This window comes from Lineus longissimus, chromosome 16 (assembly GCF_910592395.1).
Source record: "Lineus longissimus chromosome 16, tnLinLong1.2, whole genome shotgun sequence".
NCBI classification, from domain to species: Eukaryota; Metazoa; Nemertea; class Pilidiophora; order Heteronemertea; family Lineidae; genus Lineus; species Lineus longissimus.
In genome coordinates, this window is record NC_088323.1 from 5878302 (window position 1) to 5892579 (window position 14278).

The 14278-nt window shown below is 43.3% G+C and overlaps 2 protein-coding genes across 6 annotated transcripts; both read left to right on the plus strand.

Moving 5' to 3' along the window:
* The first annotated feature begins 1026 nt into the window (after positions 1–1026).
* On the plus strand, positions 1027–2686 carry LOC135500205 (UDP-glucuronosyltransferase 1A5-like). The gene has a single exon (XM_064791491.1). It carries the CDS (start codon positions 1039–1041, stop codon positions 2560–2562), a length of 1524 nt encoding a protein of 507 aa, XP_064647561.1. The 5' UTR covers positions 1027–1038; the 3' UTR covers positions 2563–2686.
* Positions 2687–2704: 18 nt separating this feature from the next.
* On the plus strand, positions 2705–13821 carry LOC135500204 (2-hydroxyacylsphingosine 1-beta-galactosyltransferase-like). 5 transcript variants are annotated; one of them, XM_064791486.1, is made up of 2 exons: positions 2705–4509; positions 11072–13821. In XM_064791486.1, the coding sequence occupies exons 1-2, from the start codon at positions 4379–4381 to the stop codon at positions 12618–12620; spliced, it is 1680 nt and encodes a 559-aa protein (XP_064647556.1). In that variant the 5' UTR covers positions 2705–4378; the 3' UTR covers positions 12621–13821. The 5 variants fall into 5 exon arrangements, with proteins under 5 accessions (XP_064647556.1, XP_064647557.1, XP_064647560.1 ...); XM_064791487.1 differs by lacking the exon at positions 11072–13821 and adding an exon at positions 5385–7819; XM_064791490.1 differs by lacking the exon at positions 11072–13821 and adding an exon at positions 5375–7819 and having other exon boundaries at positions 4453–4509.
* Positions 13822–14278: the final 457 nt, after the last annotated feature.

The window sequence follows — 14278 nt, forward strand, 5'->3', positions numbered from 1 at the left end:
CTTCTGAACGAACTGGCAAATTGCTATCAATAAAGTCAGCTGGGACGAGACTGTCAGTTGGGAGGGTATAAATCGTGGAAGGAACGCACCCGATTTCCCGCGCTATTTGCACAGTGATTCCATGGTTTACATTGAATATTCCAAGGTTTATCAGTGTTTCCAAGGTTTCACTAATTCCATACTTTATCAACTACCCTCCAAATAGCCCATTTGCGCGGATTTTAGCATCACTTGAGCGAGCCGATGCGGACTTCCTATGCGCGCTGTACAAAATGTACATGTCTCATTTTCTGTAACGTTGCCGTAACATAATGTAAACAACGGCGGTACCGGCGCTCCGGCCGGGCCGGCGATGGATGGAATTTGCCAAATTCGCGCATATTCAAGTTATTTTCGTGGCCTATCTTTTTAAGTTTGAGGTATTTTAGAATAGAAATTGAACCCGAGGCGTATCGGCTCGGGTTTGGACTGTATTTTAGCTCCACCCTCGAGTGTCTTGGTAACTCAACCAAGGTCCGAAGCCGAGGGTTCAATTTCTATTCTAAAATACCTCAAACTTAAAAAGATAGGCCACGAAAATAACTTGAATATGGCAAATTCCATCCATCGCCTGCCCGGAGCGCCGGTAGCGCCGTTGTTTACATTATGTTACGGCAGCGTGCATAGGAAGTCCGCATCGGCTCGCTCAAGTGATGCTAAAATCCGCGCAAATGGGCTATTTGGAGCGTTTTTCTCAGCAAATATGTGTAGTGCTCATTAAAAAACTTAGGGTGGTTGATGCTTCCTTGGCTGATTTGTGTTTGAAGCAGTGTTTGGAGAGCCTCAAACTTCTGAAGTGAGCTGTGTGCATGGTTTCCACATTTTAGTGCAACCCGAGGGAACTTTGGTAGAGCATCTTGGTTGCGTGTCCAAAACACTCCACTCTCAGAACGAGGCTTATGCATTTTCCATTTAAAAGTTGACTTTACGGTACCAAGGTATTTTAGAATCCTTAATCAAAATTATCGTTTAGTTCTTTGCAGGTTCACCCGTTACAAGATGAAGGGAATTTTCGTCCTAGTCCTTGTGTGGGGGACTTCCTTCTCACTTGGTAAGAAAATCCTCCTTCTCCCGCTAGTGACCAGGAGCCACGTTCTACAGTTGAGTTCAGTCGGAGATGGGCTTCTGAAGAAGGGCCACGAAGTCCACATAGTGGTCCACTCAGGTCTGAAGGTCCCTAGTACTATCCTAAAGTCGGGCATGAAAATCATACGATACAAAACTAGTGAAGAAGAATTAAAACTGGACACTGTTGAGTTCCAAAAGGGCTTGGGTGAAGAAGGGACTTCCACAGAATTGCAAAATATGTTCAATATCATCCAGACAGATAGTGAAAACATGGTTGACAACCCCGACCTTATTGAAAAGTTGATAAAAGAGAAGTTCGACTTCGCAGTTGTGGATGGCGCTGTTGGCATTTGGACCTGCCTGTACACCATTCCATATAGACTGGGAATAGAACATGCATCCATCAGTACACTTATGCCGTTCAACACCTTGGCGATGTCACTACAGGTTCCGTTTCTGAGTCCCTCACAGTTTGACACCACATTTTCTATGGCTTCCACCTTCTTGCAGCGTCTTAAATCGTTCTTGTATTTCAACACGCTATCAGCGGTATTGAAGTGTGATGAGAGGAGACTGAAGGCTACTTGTGAAACCCCGTTTGAGTCGCTCCATGATTTGATGATGAAGACACACGTTTGGCTGATCGACCAAGACTCCTTGGTGGACGTGCCAAAACACCTGGCCCCAAATATGATTCTCGTTGGCGGCATTGTAACAAGCCCACCGCTTCCATTAGAAGAAGAGTTTAAAGTTTTTGCTGACAGCGCCACTGAGGGGTTGGTGGTCATCACATTCGGTGGAACCATCGGCTTTCTTCCAGTGGATTATGTCAACAGGATCGTTCAGGCCGTCGAGAAGGTCAAGTACAAGGTCGTATTCAGGCAATTGACAAAACCAACGGTAAAAGTGCCTGCAAATTTAAAGATTGTTGACTGGGTGCCTCAGAATGACTTATTGGCTCACCCGAACACCAAAGTCTTTGTCACTCATTGCGGCAGCAACGGCCAGCACGAGGCAGTGTATCACGGAGTCCCGATGCTAGGGCTTCCGGTAATCGGTGACCAAATTTACAATGCTGCAAGACTCACCGCCAAAGGCTATGGAAGACATCTAATACTGGCAACTGTCAGCCCAGAGGAGCTAGCAGCCGCCATTGAGGATATTGCAACCAATCCAAAGTACCGCACCAACATTCAGAAGGCTTCCAAGATCTTTAAGTCCCGTCCAATGGCACCTCGAGAGAGGGCAGCGTACTGGATCGAACACGTTATGGAACACGGCTCGGATCATCTTCAGGCTTACACGAATCAGTTGGCCTGGTACCAGATTCTCCTGCTGGATGTTATGGCTTTCATACTCGTGGTCGTGTTGTTAGTTTGTTTCATCGTTTATAAATGTGTGAGGTTTATATGCAAAAGATGCTCTGGGACATCACGAAAGGAAAAATTAAACTAAAACTGCATCACGAACAGGATGATATGTAGGAGACGTCTCGCGAAACGCTGCCAGGGATTCTTTCTTTTCTACCACGATAATTCTTGTATTTAGGACTAGTTGTTGGCATTGTTTCCAGATACTAATGATATATATACAGAGCTTCACATTAAGGAAGATTTAGGACTACATATATAGACCTCAAGCAGCTGAAGAGTTTTTGAAATAGAGCCTGAACCAAGGAAAGAATATGCCTCCTCGAAAAGGTAGAGCCTCCCCCACTGACTACGCCCCTATTTTTCACGATTGAGAAGACCCAGCCCGTAGTCAGGGCTAAAAATTAGCGCGTCGAAGGAGGAAAAAACGTGCCAACCATGCTTTGCAAAATATGCCAGAGTGACTTGCTAAAAAGGAACCTGAAGAGCAAAGTTTCGGCAGTCTCGAAAACTTTGCGGGAGATCCGGAGTTTTTAGCAAATATTGTGCTGTTTTTGAGTTGGTTTGCGTGTGCCTTTCCCAATACAACCACGCAAACTTTGCGCGATGATCTTGCATGGTTGCTAACATTTGCTTGGGTTTAGCGATGCATTGCTTTCATAAATATGAAAAATAAAATCTTTTTAGTTTCAGCTGGTTTCATGACGTTGGTATGTACAATTTCTCAAGATTTGGATGTAAGGTACTTTATGAAATATAGCCCAGCGATTGATTCGCTTGGGTACCCGCAAATTTTGCGAGCTATTCGTAAATATGGCGCTAGGTCGTGTTTGACTAGGTATAACATTATATATGTCGCGTGAATAATTTTGTCGTACTGTCAAATTGTAGAGACGCCTATTGGTGGCTTCGTGTAACTCAATCTGACCGACCTGGCACCCGCCTTTTGACTAACTTAAAGGTTCAGTGTGCAGGCTCACCGGCGTGTAGAAACTCAGCATCTCATACCGATTGGCCAGCGCAGAACTGGGGTGAGCAACGCATACTCGCTCATAGGAGAGCACAAAAGAAGATGATGATGTTCTTCATTCGTATTTATTATCAACAACACGTGAAATACATTGTAGATATAACTGTATACATTATTTATGAAGTTATTCAAAGCTAGTAAATCATCGGAAAGTAATATTGGCCGACAAGTGATGAACGTGTCCGAATTTGTTTATCTAATCAAAAGTGTACATTATACTGATCGAATACTCAATCGGTTTTTTTTATGACCAGCTATCATTTACAAATAGCCTAGCAATATCCTGTTTCATTATATCCATACATACCTTTCATAACTTATAGGCTTATATCGAGCTTTTAACACTATAGAGCTTGTCAAGACGTCGAGACGGGCTTCATGCTATAACACTATAGTCCATTCGTAAATGTTACGCCTGCATCGTTTGGCGCTCTGGATGGCGAACTACTGGTGGGATTTCTTGGACTTAACCTCAAAACCAAGCATGCTCTTTTCACTTTAGTATCCATGGTAACGAAATAATTTGTTTAGCATGCATTTGTGTACATTGCACTGAATTCGGACATTTTCCGCTCAGTACGGTTTATTTCTCGACGAATCTGGATGAAATGTTCAGGTTATTATTTTTGGTATCCCTCTTCTCATGTACCAAGAATGAATGAAAAATATCCAGAAACACTATATGGTCTATCCAGGGTGACAATAGGACTTCGCTGAAGAATTTTATTTATTTCTGCACTGAGAATGCTGAACGCCATAAATCCTGTTTAGGTTTGAGGCAAGGATCAATAATAACCCAACTCTAAAGAAATCCGACCAGTATAGTTCGCCCTCCAGAGCCCTGCAAACGATACGGACATAAGATTTACGAATGGACTTTAGTAGAGCATATTGGGCTGGTAATAAAGCATGTATATGTTTGGTTCTCGGCTCAAAAGTCAAGTTGTTCTTAACCGCATTGGAACAGACCTTCACTAGTGGAAAGAGAGCTGCTGAAACAAGGTAAGACAACAATTTAATATGGCGAATTAAACAGATATTGTCTGTTAGTCGTTTGTTCATGTAGTACACGTACCCGCATTTTCTCGCCGGTTTATAGTTTAAGGAATTGATACCGAACTGGAGGTATTGGTTGCCTCACCAAAACCGTGAGGGTGGAGCTAAATTGTAGACTAAAACCGAAGCAGAGCCGAGATTTTGACCAACATTTGAGCTCCACCCGAGCTAGAATTATGCCCAGCAATAATTCATATTTATACCTTCCTATAAATTCTAACCTGAACGTTGCCTCTTTTTCATACCGGTACTTACGACGTATAAAATGTTCTACTCCCCCCCTTCCCCCCATCACACAGCTGAGCGCAAATTTACAAATGCCCTCCTCTCCCTTACCTGCGTGATGACCAGCTAAGTTAAAAAGTTAAAGTCAGCCTGGTACCCTTATACTCCTGGGTGGAGAGAAGCAAGTAGGGTGAAGTGTCTTGCCCAAGGACACACAGATGAAACAGTGTTGATTCGACTTAGTATCGAACCTACGACCTCCTGGTTATAAGCCCGGCGCTCTAACCACTCTACCACTGATCACCGAGAGCCCTGCATTAAACACTGTGTACATTACATGTACATGGCTGTTCATTGGTTTTGGTAAAAAGTACCCCTGGAGCCGATCAATCCTCACCAAATTTTATACGTGTTAAGAAGAACCCTTTAACAATATCATGATAAATAATTTTACATTATTCCAATACTAAATGCCATGACCAAGTTGTCCCTGTTACCAACATGCAGTGACGACCTGACAGTAACTTGTGTACGAGGTGCTGAAAAACATGATATAAAATTGTATAGCATCAAAATTATCGTTTAGTTCTTTGCAGGTTCACCAGTTGCAAGATGAAGGGAATTTTCGTCCTAGTACTTCTGTTGGTGACTTCCTCCTCCCTTGGTAAGAAAATCCTCCTCCTGCCGCTAATGATCAAGAGCCACGTTCTGCAGTTGTGTTCAATCAGAGACGGGCTTCTGAAGAATGGCCACGAAGTCCACATAGTGGTCCACTCAGGTCTGAAGGTCCCCAGTAATATCCTAAAGTCGGGCATGAAAATCATACGATACAAAACTAGTGAAGAAGAATTAAAACTGGACACTGTTGAATTCCAAAAGGGCTTGGCTGAAGAAGGGACTTCCACAAAATTGCTAAATCTGTTCAATATCTTCCAGACAGATAGTGAAAACATGGTTGACAACCCCGACCTTATTGAAAAGTTGAGAAAAGAGAAGTTCGACTTCGCAGTTGTGGATGGCTCTGCTGGCATTTTTACCTGCCTGTACACCATTCCATATAGACTGGGAATAGAACATGCATCCTACAGTTCATCTATGCCGTTCAACACCTTGGCGATGTCACTACAGGTTCCGTTTCTGAGTCCCTCACAGTTAGACCCAACATTTTCTATGGTTTCCACCTTCTGGCAGCGTCTCAAATTTATCTTGTATGTCAACATGCTATCAGCAGTAGTGAAGTGTGATGAGAGGAGACTGAAGGCTACTTGTGAAACCCCGTTTGAGTCAATTCATGATTTGATAATGAAGACACACGTTTGGCTGATCGACCTAGACTCTTTGGTGGACGTGCCCAAACACCTGGCCCCAAATATGATTCTCGTTGGTGGAATTTCAACAAGGCCACCGCTTCCATTAGAAGAAGAGTTTAAAGTCTTTGCTGACAGTGCCACTGAGGGGTTGGTAGTCATCACATTCGGTGGAACCATCGGCTTCCTTCCAGTGGATTATGTCAACAGGATCGTTCAGGCCGTCGAGAAGGTCAAGTACAAGGTCGTTTTCAGGCAATTGACAAAACCAACGGTAAAAGTGCCTGCAAATTTAAAGATTGTTGACTGGGTGCCTCAGAATGACTTATTGGCTCACCCGAACACCAAAGTCTTTGTCACTCATTGCGGCAGCAACGGCCAGCACGAGGCAGTGTATCACGGAGTCCCGATGCTAGGGCTTCCGGTAATCGGTGACCAAATTTACAATGCTGCAAGACTCACCGCCAAAGGCTACGGGAGACATTTAATACTGGCAACTGTCAGCCCAGAGGAGCTAGCAGCCGCCATTGAGGATATTGCAACCAATCCAAAGTACCGCACCAACATTCAGAAGGCTTCCAAGATCTTCAAGTCCCGTCCAATGGCACCTCGAGAGAGGGCAGCGTACTGGATCGAACACGTTATGGAACACGGCTCGGATCATCTTCAGGCTTACACGAATCAGTTGGCCTGGTATCAGATTCTCCTGCTGGATGTTATGGCTTTCATACTCGTGGTCGTGTTGTTAGTTTGTTTCATCATTTACAAGTGTGTGAGGTTTATATGCAGAAGATGCACTAGTACATCACGGAAGGAAAAGGTAAACTAAAACTGCATCACGAACAGGATGATATGTAGGAAACGTCTCCCAAAACGCTGGCGAGGGATTCTTTCTTTCTACCACGGTAATTCTTGTATATAAAAGGTCAAGGAAAGCAGGTCGCCTTATCACTTGCTGGTTGAGCAGCACAGTGAGAGGTTCTCAAAGTACATAATGTCGTGCATTATGATACTATGCACTAGAAGCTAGCTTGATGAGTCATCACTTGAACCCAGGTTTCGAGAGTTGGGGCTTTAAGGACTACTTGGCATTGTTTCCAGATACTAATGAAACAGAGCTTCACATTAAGCAAGATTTAGGATCATATGTAATTATATAGATTAGAAGCAGCTGAAGAGTTTTTGAAACGTAGCCTAAACCAAGGAAAAAACATGCTTCCTCGAAAAGGCAGGATTGCACATACGTCTTCCCAAAAAAATGTTTATTTACTTGGGAATAATTTTTTACAGGCATGTATCGACGAGTTCATACTTCAAATCCATTTGAGAGGGACAGGGGCAGAAGAAAGGCGACGACACCCATGTTATTGTTGAAAGGATTGACTGTAGTGAGAAGGGAGATTTTCCATGAGAATAGTAGTCTCCATTTTTCAGGGGCATAGCTGACGGGGGAAGAGGAGAGGGCATTGGGTGCAAATGACCCCTCCAGATGTCACCAAAAAAGTGTTGCATGGTCGCAAAAATTTGTTTGGGTTTTGCGAGGCATAGCTTTCATAAATATGAAAAATGTGAAATATTGCTATGCGATTGATTAGGGTACCAGCAAACGTTGCGAGCCATTCGAAATGGCCCTAGGTCGTGTTTGACTAGGTATTACATTGTAAATACATTCCTCGTATACGCGTGAATAATTTTGTCGTGCTGTCGACTGGGAGAGACCTCTATTGGCTGCCTCATGTAACTCAATCTGGCCTACCTTCCACACGCCTTTTGAATACCTTTAAAGGTGCAGTGTACAGGCTCACCGGCGTGTAGAAACTCCTTGACGCATACCATTCAAATCACGAGCTACCAATTTCCCTGTGCAGAACTGGGGTTCGCTCATAGAAGAACGCACAAGAAGATGATGATCGGTTTTCCATTCGTATTTATTATCAACAACACGCGAAATACGTTGTAAATATAACAGTGTACATTATTTATGAAACTACACGTAACAATAGCTTCGTTAATCATAACATGATACCTCTATAATAGGATATAAAGCAAATTAATGTTTTTTGTAGAAAATACTAAGTTATTCATTTTGTGACAAACCTACAAATGATGCACATCCTATCATCCTCCTAACGCAGGATTGGAATTGTATTTATCGATGCTTGAATTGGCTGCCATTATGTCGGAATGGCCCTGACCAGACCCATTTCATTATTAAAATACTTTGAGGACCTCTAGGGACCCAAAAGTTTGTGTCATGGTAATATTGACGTCACCCAGAGAGAAAAAACCACTCTGTGTTCGTTCTCATTCTCGGATTAAAGTCTGAATTCTCCAATATCAAAATACAGTAGGGAATGCAGAGGGAATACAGAACTTAGTCTGAACTCTCCAATAAAAAATACACTAGGGAATGCAGAGGGAATACAGAACGTGTGCATGCACACTAGTGAATTCTTTCGTTCTCCAGCAACCAGCAAGTGTATGAAATGAAATGGCCAGGGCCATTGTGCTCACCTGTCGATATGAAAGGGAGAGTATGAGGAAGAACTTGTCATTGTTAGGGGTTAATCATGCAATAGTTGTGGGATGGTGTGGTTTGTCATGAAAGATAGCCACCTAATGATATGGCACCAAATAAATAAAAAATCAAGAAAATGTAAGATACAAGTCAGAAAAGACAAAAGGGAAAAGATAAAAAATAATAAAATAAAAAAAATATTTTTGGCCGTCCCTGACCGGGGTTTGAACTCACGACCTTTGGATTGCCACAACACGAAAAACACAAAACATGCAATTTCGGCCATATCTGTGTCTGCGTTGTGACCTCTGTGACCTTGACAAGTTGGTCAAATTAAAAACCCATATGATATATGATGTATCCTTGCTATGAGTACCTACCACAAAAGTTTTATCAAAAACAAGTCATAAATAAGCGAGATATCACACTTTTTAGATATCCACATTCGACCCCCTGGTGGCCAAATTGAGAATCAGATCGGACCGATATTCAGCACAAGAGGTTATCTGATATAGGGGGTTATATGTACCAAGTTTCAAGTTCATAGCTGTGGCGGTTGAGAAACGTACCATAGTTACAGTGAAACAGCCAATTTATGCCATTTGACCTCTGCAACCTTGAAAAGTAGGTCAAATTAAAAACCCGTACGATATATGATGTATCCTTGCTATGAGTACCCACCACGAAAGTTTTATTGAAAACAAGTTATTGATAAGCGAATTATCACACTTTTTAGGTATCCGCATTCGGCCCCCTGGTGGCCAAGTTGAGAATCAGATCAGACCGAAATTCAGCACCAGAGGTTATCTGGTATAGGGGGTTATATGTACTAAGTTTCAAGTTCATAGCTGTGGAGGTTGAAAAACGTGCCATAGTTACACTGAAACAGCCAATTTACGCCATTTGACCTGTGTGACCTTGAAAAGTAGGTCAAATTAAAAACCCGTATGATATATGATGTAGCCTTGCTATGAGTACCTACCACAAAAATTTCATTCCAAACAAGTCATTAATAAGCGAGATATCACACTTTTTAGATATCTACATTCGGCCCCCTGGTGGCCAAATTAAGAATCAGATCGGACCGAAATTTAGTGTCACAGGTCATCTGACCAAGGGAGTCCTGTGTACAAAGTTACAAGTTCATAGGCTTAGCGGTTAAGAAACGTGCCACTGTTTTTGAAACAGGATACGACGACGACGGACGACGGACGACGGACGACGGACGACGGACGACGGACGACGGACGACGACGACAGACGACGACGGACGACAGACACTGCAGTATTGTATAGACTCCCCTACGGTGAGCCAAAAATGACTTTAAATTAAAATTTTGAGTTTAATGCGTCCTTTGGACATGTTTGCATAAACTGACGATTTATGAACACGCACAGCTGCATTTCGGATCATTATAATAATCAGCAAAATCGAGCAAGTTTGAATTATGAATGAAATACGAGCCATCCTTTTGGCACATTGGACGATTCTGTAACAGTATTAGCGGCTTTCTTAATCGATTCGGCTTCAGCTCGGAAGTTGCTTGAGCATTTCCCTGTAGGTATCGAAAGTTCTTAATCATGGTGATTTAGTCTGACGACGATACCGGCCTCCACCCCCATCTCTTACAGCTTCTGTGTAGACATGCGTCCACTTCTATCTGGGGGATGCCTGGTCGACCCGTCTGGGTTGACATGCATTCACTTCTCTCTGGGGATGTCTGGTCGACCCGTCTGTGTGGACATGCATCCACTTCAATCTGGGAGATGCCTGGTCGATCCTTCTGAATAGGCATGCGTTCACTTCTCTCTTGGGGATGCTCGGTCGACCCGTTTGTGTGGACATACGTCCACTTCTATTTGGGAGATGCCTGGTCGATGTGCACCATTGCGAGAGGGCTCTCCTTACTTCGTCTGTTTGGGAGTCCTTGCTGACGATTCCGGATAACGTAAGTTGTTCTTATCTCGGGGAAAAGCCACCCAGAAGCTTCGCTACATATGCAACGCTTCCTCTCTTGAGTCGCTTATTTCCACTGATGAAGGTCTGTTCCAATGCGGTTGAGAATAACTTGACTTTTAAGATAAGGAAAAACAGCTTCCAGCAGGACCGCAACTACTCCAAAGAGGATCATTGAAAAATACTTTTTTTAAAAACAATGCACTAGAACGGAGTAATTACCACAGGCCTGCCTGTAATTCGCAAGCCAGTGTCAAAAACTGCCTCGCAACACTGGCGAAAGTCATTATCGGAGATCAGCATCAGTGTGATACCACAATTGGCGGCGCATGGTGGAAAGAAGGCACATTATCCTCCTGGCTTGGTAAATCCCACGACCAAGTTGTCCCTTTAAATGCGTTACCAACATGCAGTGACAACCTGACAATAACTTGTGTACGAGGTGCTGAAAAACATGATATTAAATTGTATAGCATCAAAATTATCGTTTAATTCTTTGCAGGTTCACCAGTTGCAAGATGAAGGGAATTTTCGTCCTAGTCCTTCTGTGGGGGACTTCCTTCTCACTTGGTAAGAAAATCCTCCTTCTCCCGCTAGTGACCAGGAGCCACGTTCTACAGTTGAGTTCAGTCGGAGATGGGCTTCTGAAGAAGGGCCACGAAGTCCACATAGTGGTCCACTCAGGTCTGAAGGTCCCCAGTAATATCCTAAAGTCGGGCATGAAAATCATACGATACAAAACTAGTGATGAAGAATTAAAAATGGACACTGTTGAGTTCCAAAAGAGCCTGGCTGAAGAAGGGGTGACTCCCGTAAAATTCCGCAATATGTTGAAGATCATGTGGACAGATAGTGAAAACATGGCTGACAACCCCGACCTAATTGAAAAGTTGAGAAAAGAGAAGTTCGACTTTGCAGTTGTGGATAGCCCAGGTGGGTGTATGTCCTGCCTTTACACGATTCCATATAGACTGGGAATAGAACATGCATCCATAAGTCCAGTTATGCCGTTCAAGACCTTGGCGATGTCACTACAAGTTCCGTTTTTGAATCCCTCACAGTTAGACCCAACATTTTCTATGGTTTCCACCTTCTGGCAGCGTCTTAAATCGTTCTTGTATTTCAACATGATATCAGCGGTATCGACGTGGACATTTGATGAGAGGAGATTGAAAGCTACTTGTGAAACCCCGTTTGAGTCGCTCCATGATTTGATGATGAAGACACACCTTTGGCTGATCGACCTCGACCCTTTGGTGGACGTGCCAAAACACCTGGCCCCAAATATGGTCAACGTTGGCGGCATTGTAACAAGCCCACCGCTTCCATTAGAAGAAGAGTTTAAAGTTTTTGCTGACAGCGCCACTGAGGGGTTGGTGGTCATCACATTCGGAGGAAGCATCGGCTTCCTTCCCGTTGAATATGTCAACAGGATCGTTCAGGCCGTCGAGAAGGTCAAGTACAAGGTCGTATTCAGGCAATTGACAAAACCAACGGTAAAAGTGCCTGCAAATTTAAAGATTGTTGACTGGGTGCCTCAGAATGACTTATTGGCTCACCCGAACACCAAAGTCTTTGTCACTCATTGCGGCAGCAATGGCCAGCACGAGGCAGTGTATCACGGAGTCCCAATGCTGGGGCTTCCGTTATGCACTGACCAAATCTACAATGCTGCAAAACTCACCGCCAAAGGCCTAGGGAGATATCTGACACTCGCAACTGTCACCCCAGAGGAGCTAGCAGCCGCCATTGAAGACGTCGCAACCAATCCAAGGTACCGCGCGAACATCCAGAAGGCTTCCACGATCTTCAAGTCCCGTCCAATGGCACCTCGAGAGAGGGCAGCGTACTGGATCGAACACGTTATGGAACACGGCTCGGATCATCTTCAGGCTTACACGAATCAGTTGGCCTGGTACCAGATTCTCCTGCTGGATGTTATGGGTTTCATACTCGTGGTCGTGTTGTTAGTTTGTTTCATCATTTACAAGTGTGTGAGGTTTATATGCAGAAGATGCACTAGTACATCACGGAAGGAAAAGGTAAACTAAAACTGCATCACGAACAGGATGATATGTAGGAAACGTCTCCCAAAACGCTGGCGAGGGATTCTTTCTTTCTACCACGGTAATTCTTGTGTATAAAAGGTCAAGGAAAGCAGGTCGCCTTATCACTTGCTGGTTGAGCAGCACAGTGAGAGGTTCTGAAAGTACATAACGTCGTGCATTATGATACTATGCACTAGAAGCTAGCTTGATGAGTCATCACTTGAACCCAGGTTTCGAGAGTTGGGCTTTAAGGACTACTTGGCATTGTTTCCAGATACTAATGAAACAGAGCTTCACATTAAGCAAGATTTAGGATAATATGTAATTATATGGATCAGAAGCAGCTGAAGAGTTTTTGAAACGTAGCCTAAACCAAGGAAAAAACATGCTTCCTCGAAAAGGCAGGATTGCACATACGTCTTGCGAAAAGAATGTTTATTTACTTGGGAATAATTTTTACAGACATGTATCAACGAGTTCATACTTCAAATCCATTTGAGAGGGACAGGGGCAGAAGATAGGCAACGACATCAATGTTATTGTTGGAGGGATTGACTGTAGTGAGAAGGGAGATTTTCCATTAGAATAGTAGTCTCCATTTTTCAGGGGCGTAGCTGACGGGGGAAGAGGAGAGGGCATTGGGTGCAAATGACCCCTCCAGAAGTCACCAAAAAAGTGTTGCATGGTCTCAAAAATTTGCTTGGGTTTAGCGAGGCATAGCTTTCATGAATATGAAAAATGTGAAATATTGCTATGCGATTGATTTGGGTACCAGCAAACGTTGCGAGCCATTCGAAATGGCCCTAGGTCGTGTTTGACTATAGGTATTACATTGTAAATACATTCCTCGTATACGCGTGAATAATTTTGTCGTGCTGTCAATTGGGAGAGACCCCTATTGGCTGCCTCATGTAACTCAATCTGACCTACCTTCCACCCGCCTTTTGACTACCTTTAAAGGTGGAGTGTACAGGCTCACTGGCGTGTAGAAACTCCTTGACGCATACCATTCCAATCCCGATCTACCAATTTGCCTGTGCAGAACTGGGGTTCGCTCATAGAAGAACGCACAAAAAGATGATGATGTTCCTCATTCGCATTTATTATCAACAACACGCGAAATACGTTGTAAATATGACAGTGTACCTTATTTATGAAACTACATGTAACAATAGCTTCGTTAATCATAACATGAAACCTCTATAATAGGATATAAAGCAAATAAATGTTTTATGTAGAAAATACTAAGTTATTCATTTTGTGACAACCCTACAAATGATGCACATCCTATCATCCTCCTCACGCAGGATTGGAACTGTATTTATCGATGCTTGAATTGGCTGCCATTATGTCGGAATGGCCCCGACCAGACCCATGTCATTATTATTAGACTTTGAGGACCTCTAGGGACCCAAAAGTTTGTGTCATGGTAATATTGACGTCATCCAGAGAGAAAAAACCACTCCGTGTTCGTTCTCGTTCTCGGATTAAAGTCTGAATTCTCCAATCTCAAAATACAGTAGGAAATGCAGAGGGAATACAAAACTTAGTCTGAACTCTCCAATAAAAATATACAACAGGGAATGCAGAGGTACAAAACGTATGCATGCACACTAGTGAATTCTTTCGTTCTCCAGCAACCAGCAAGTGTATGAAAAAAT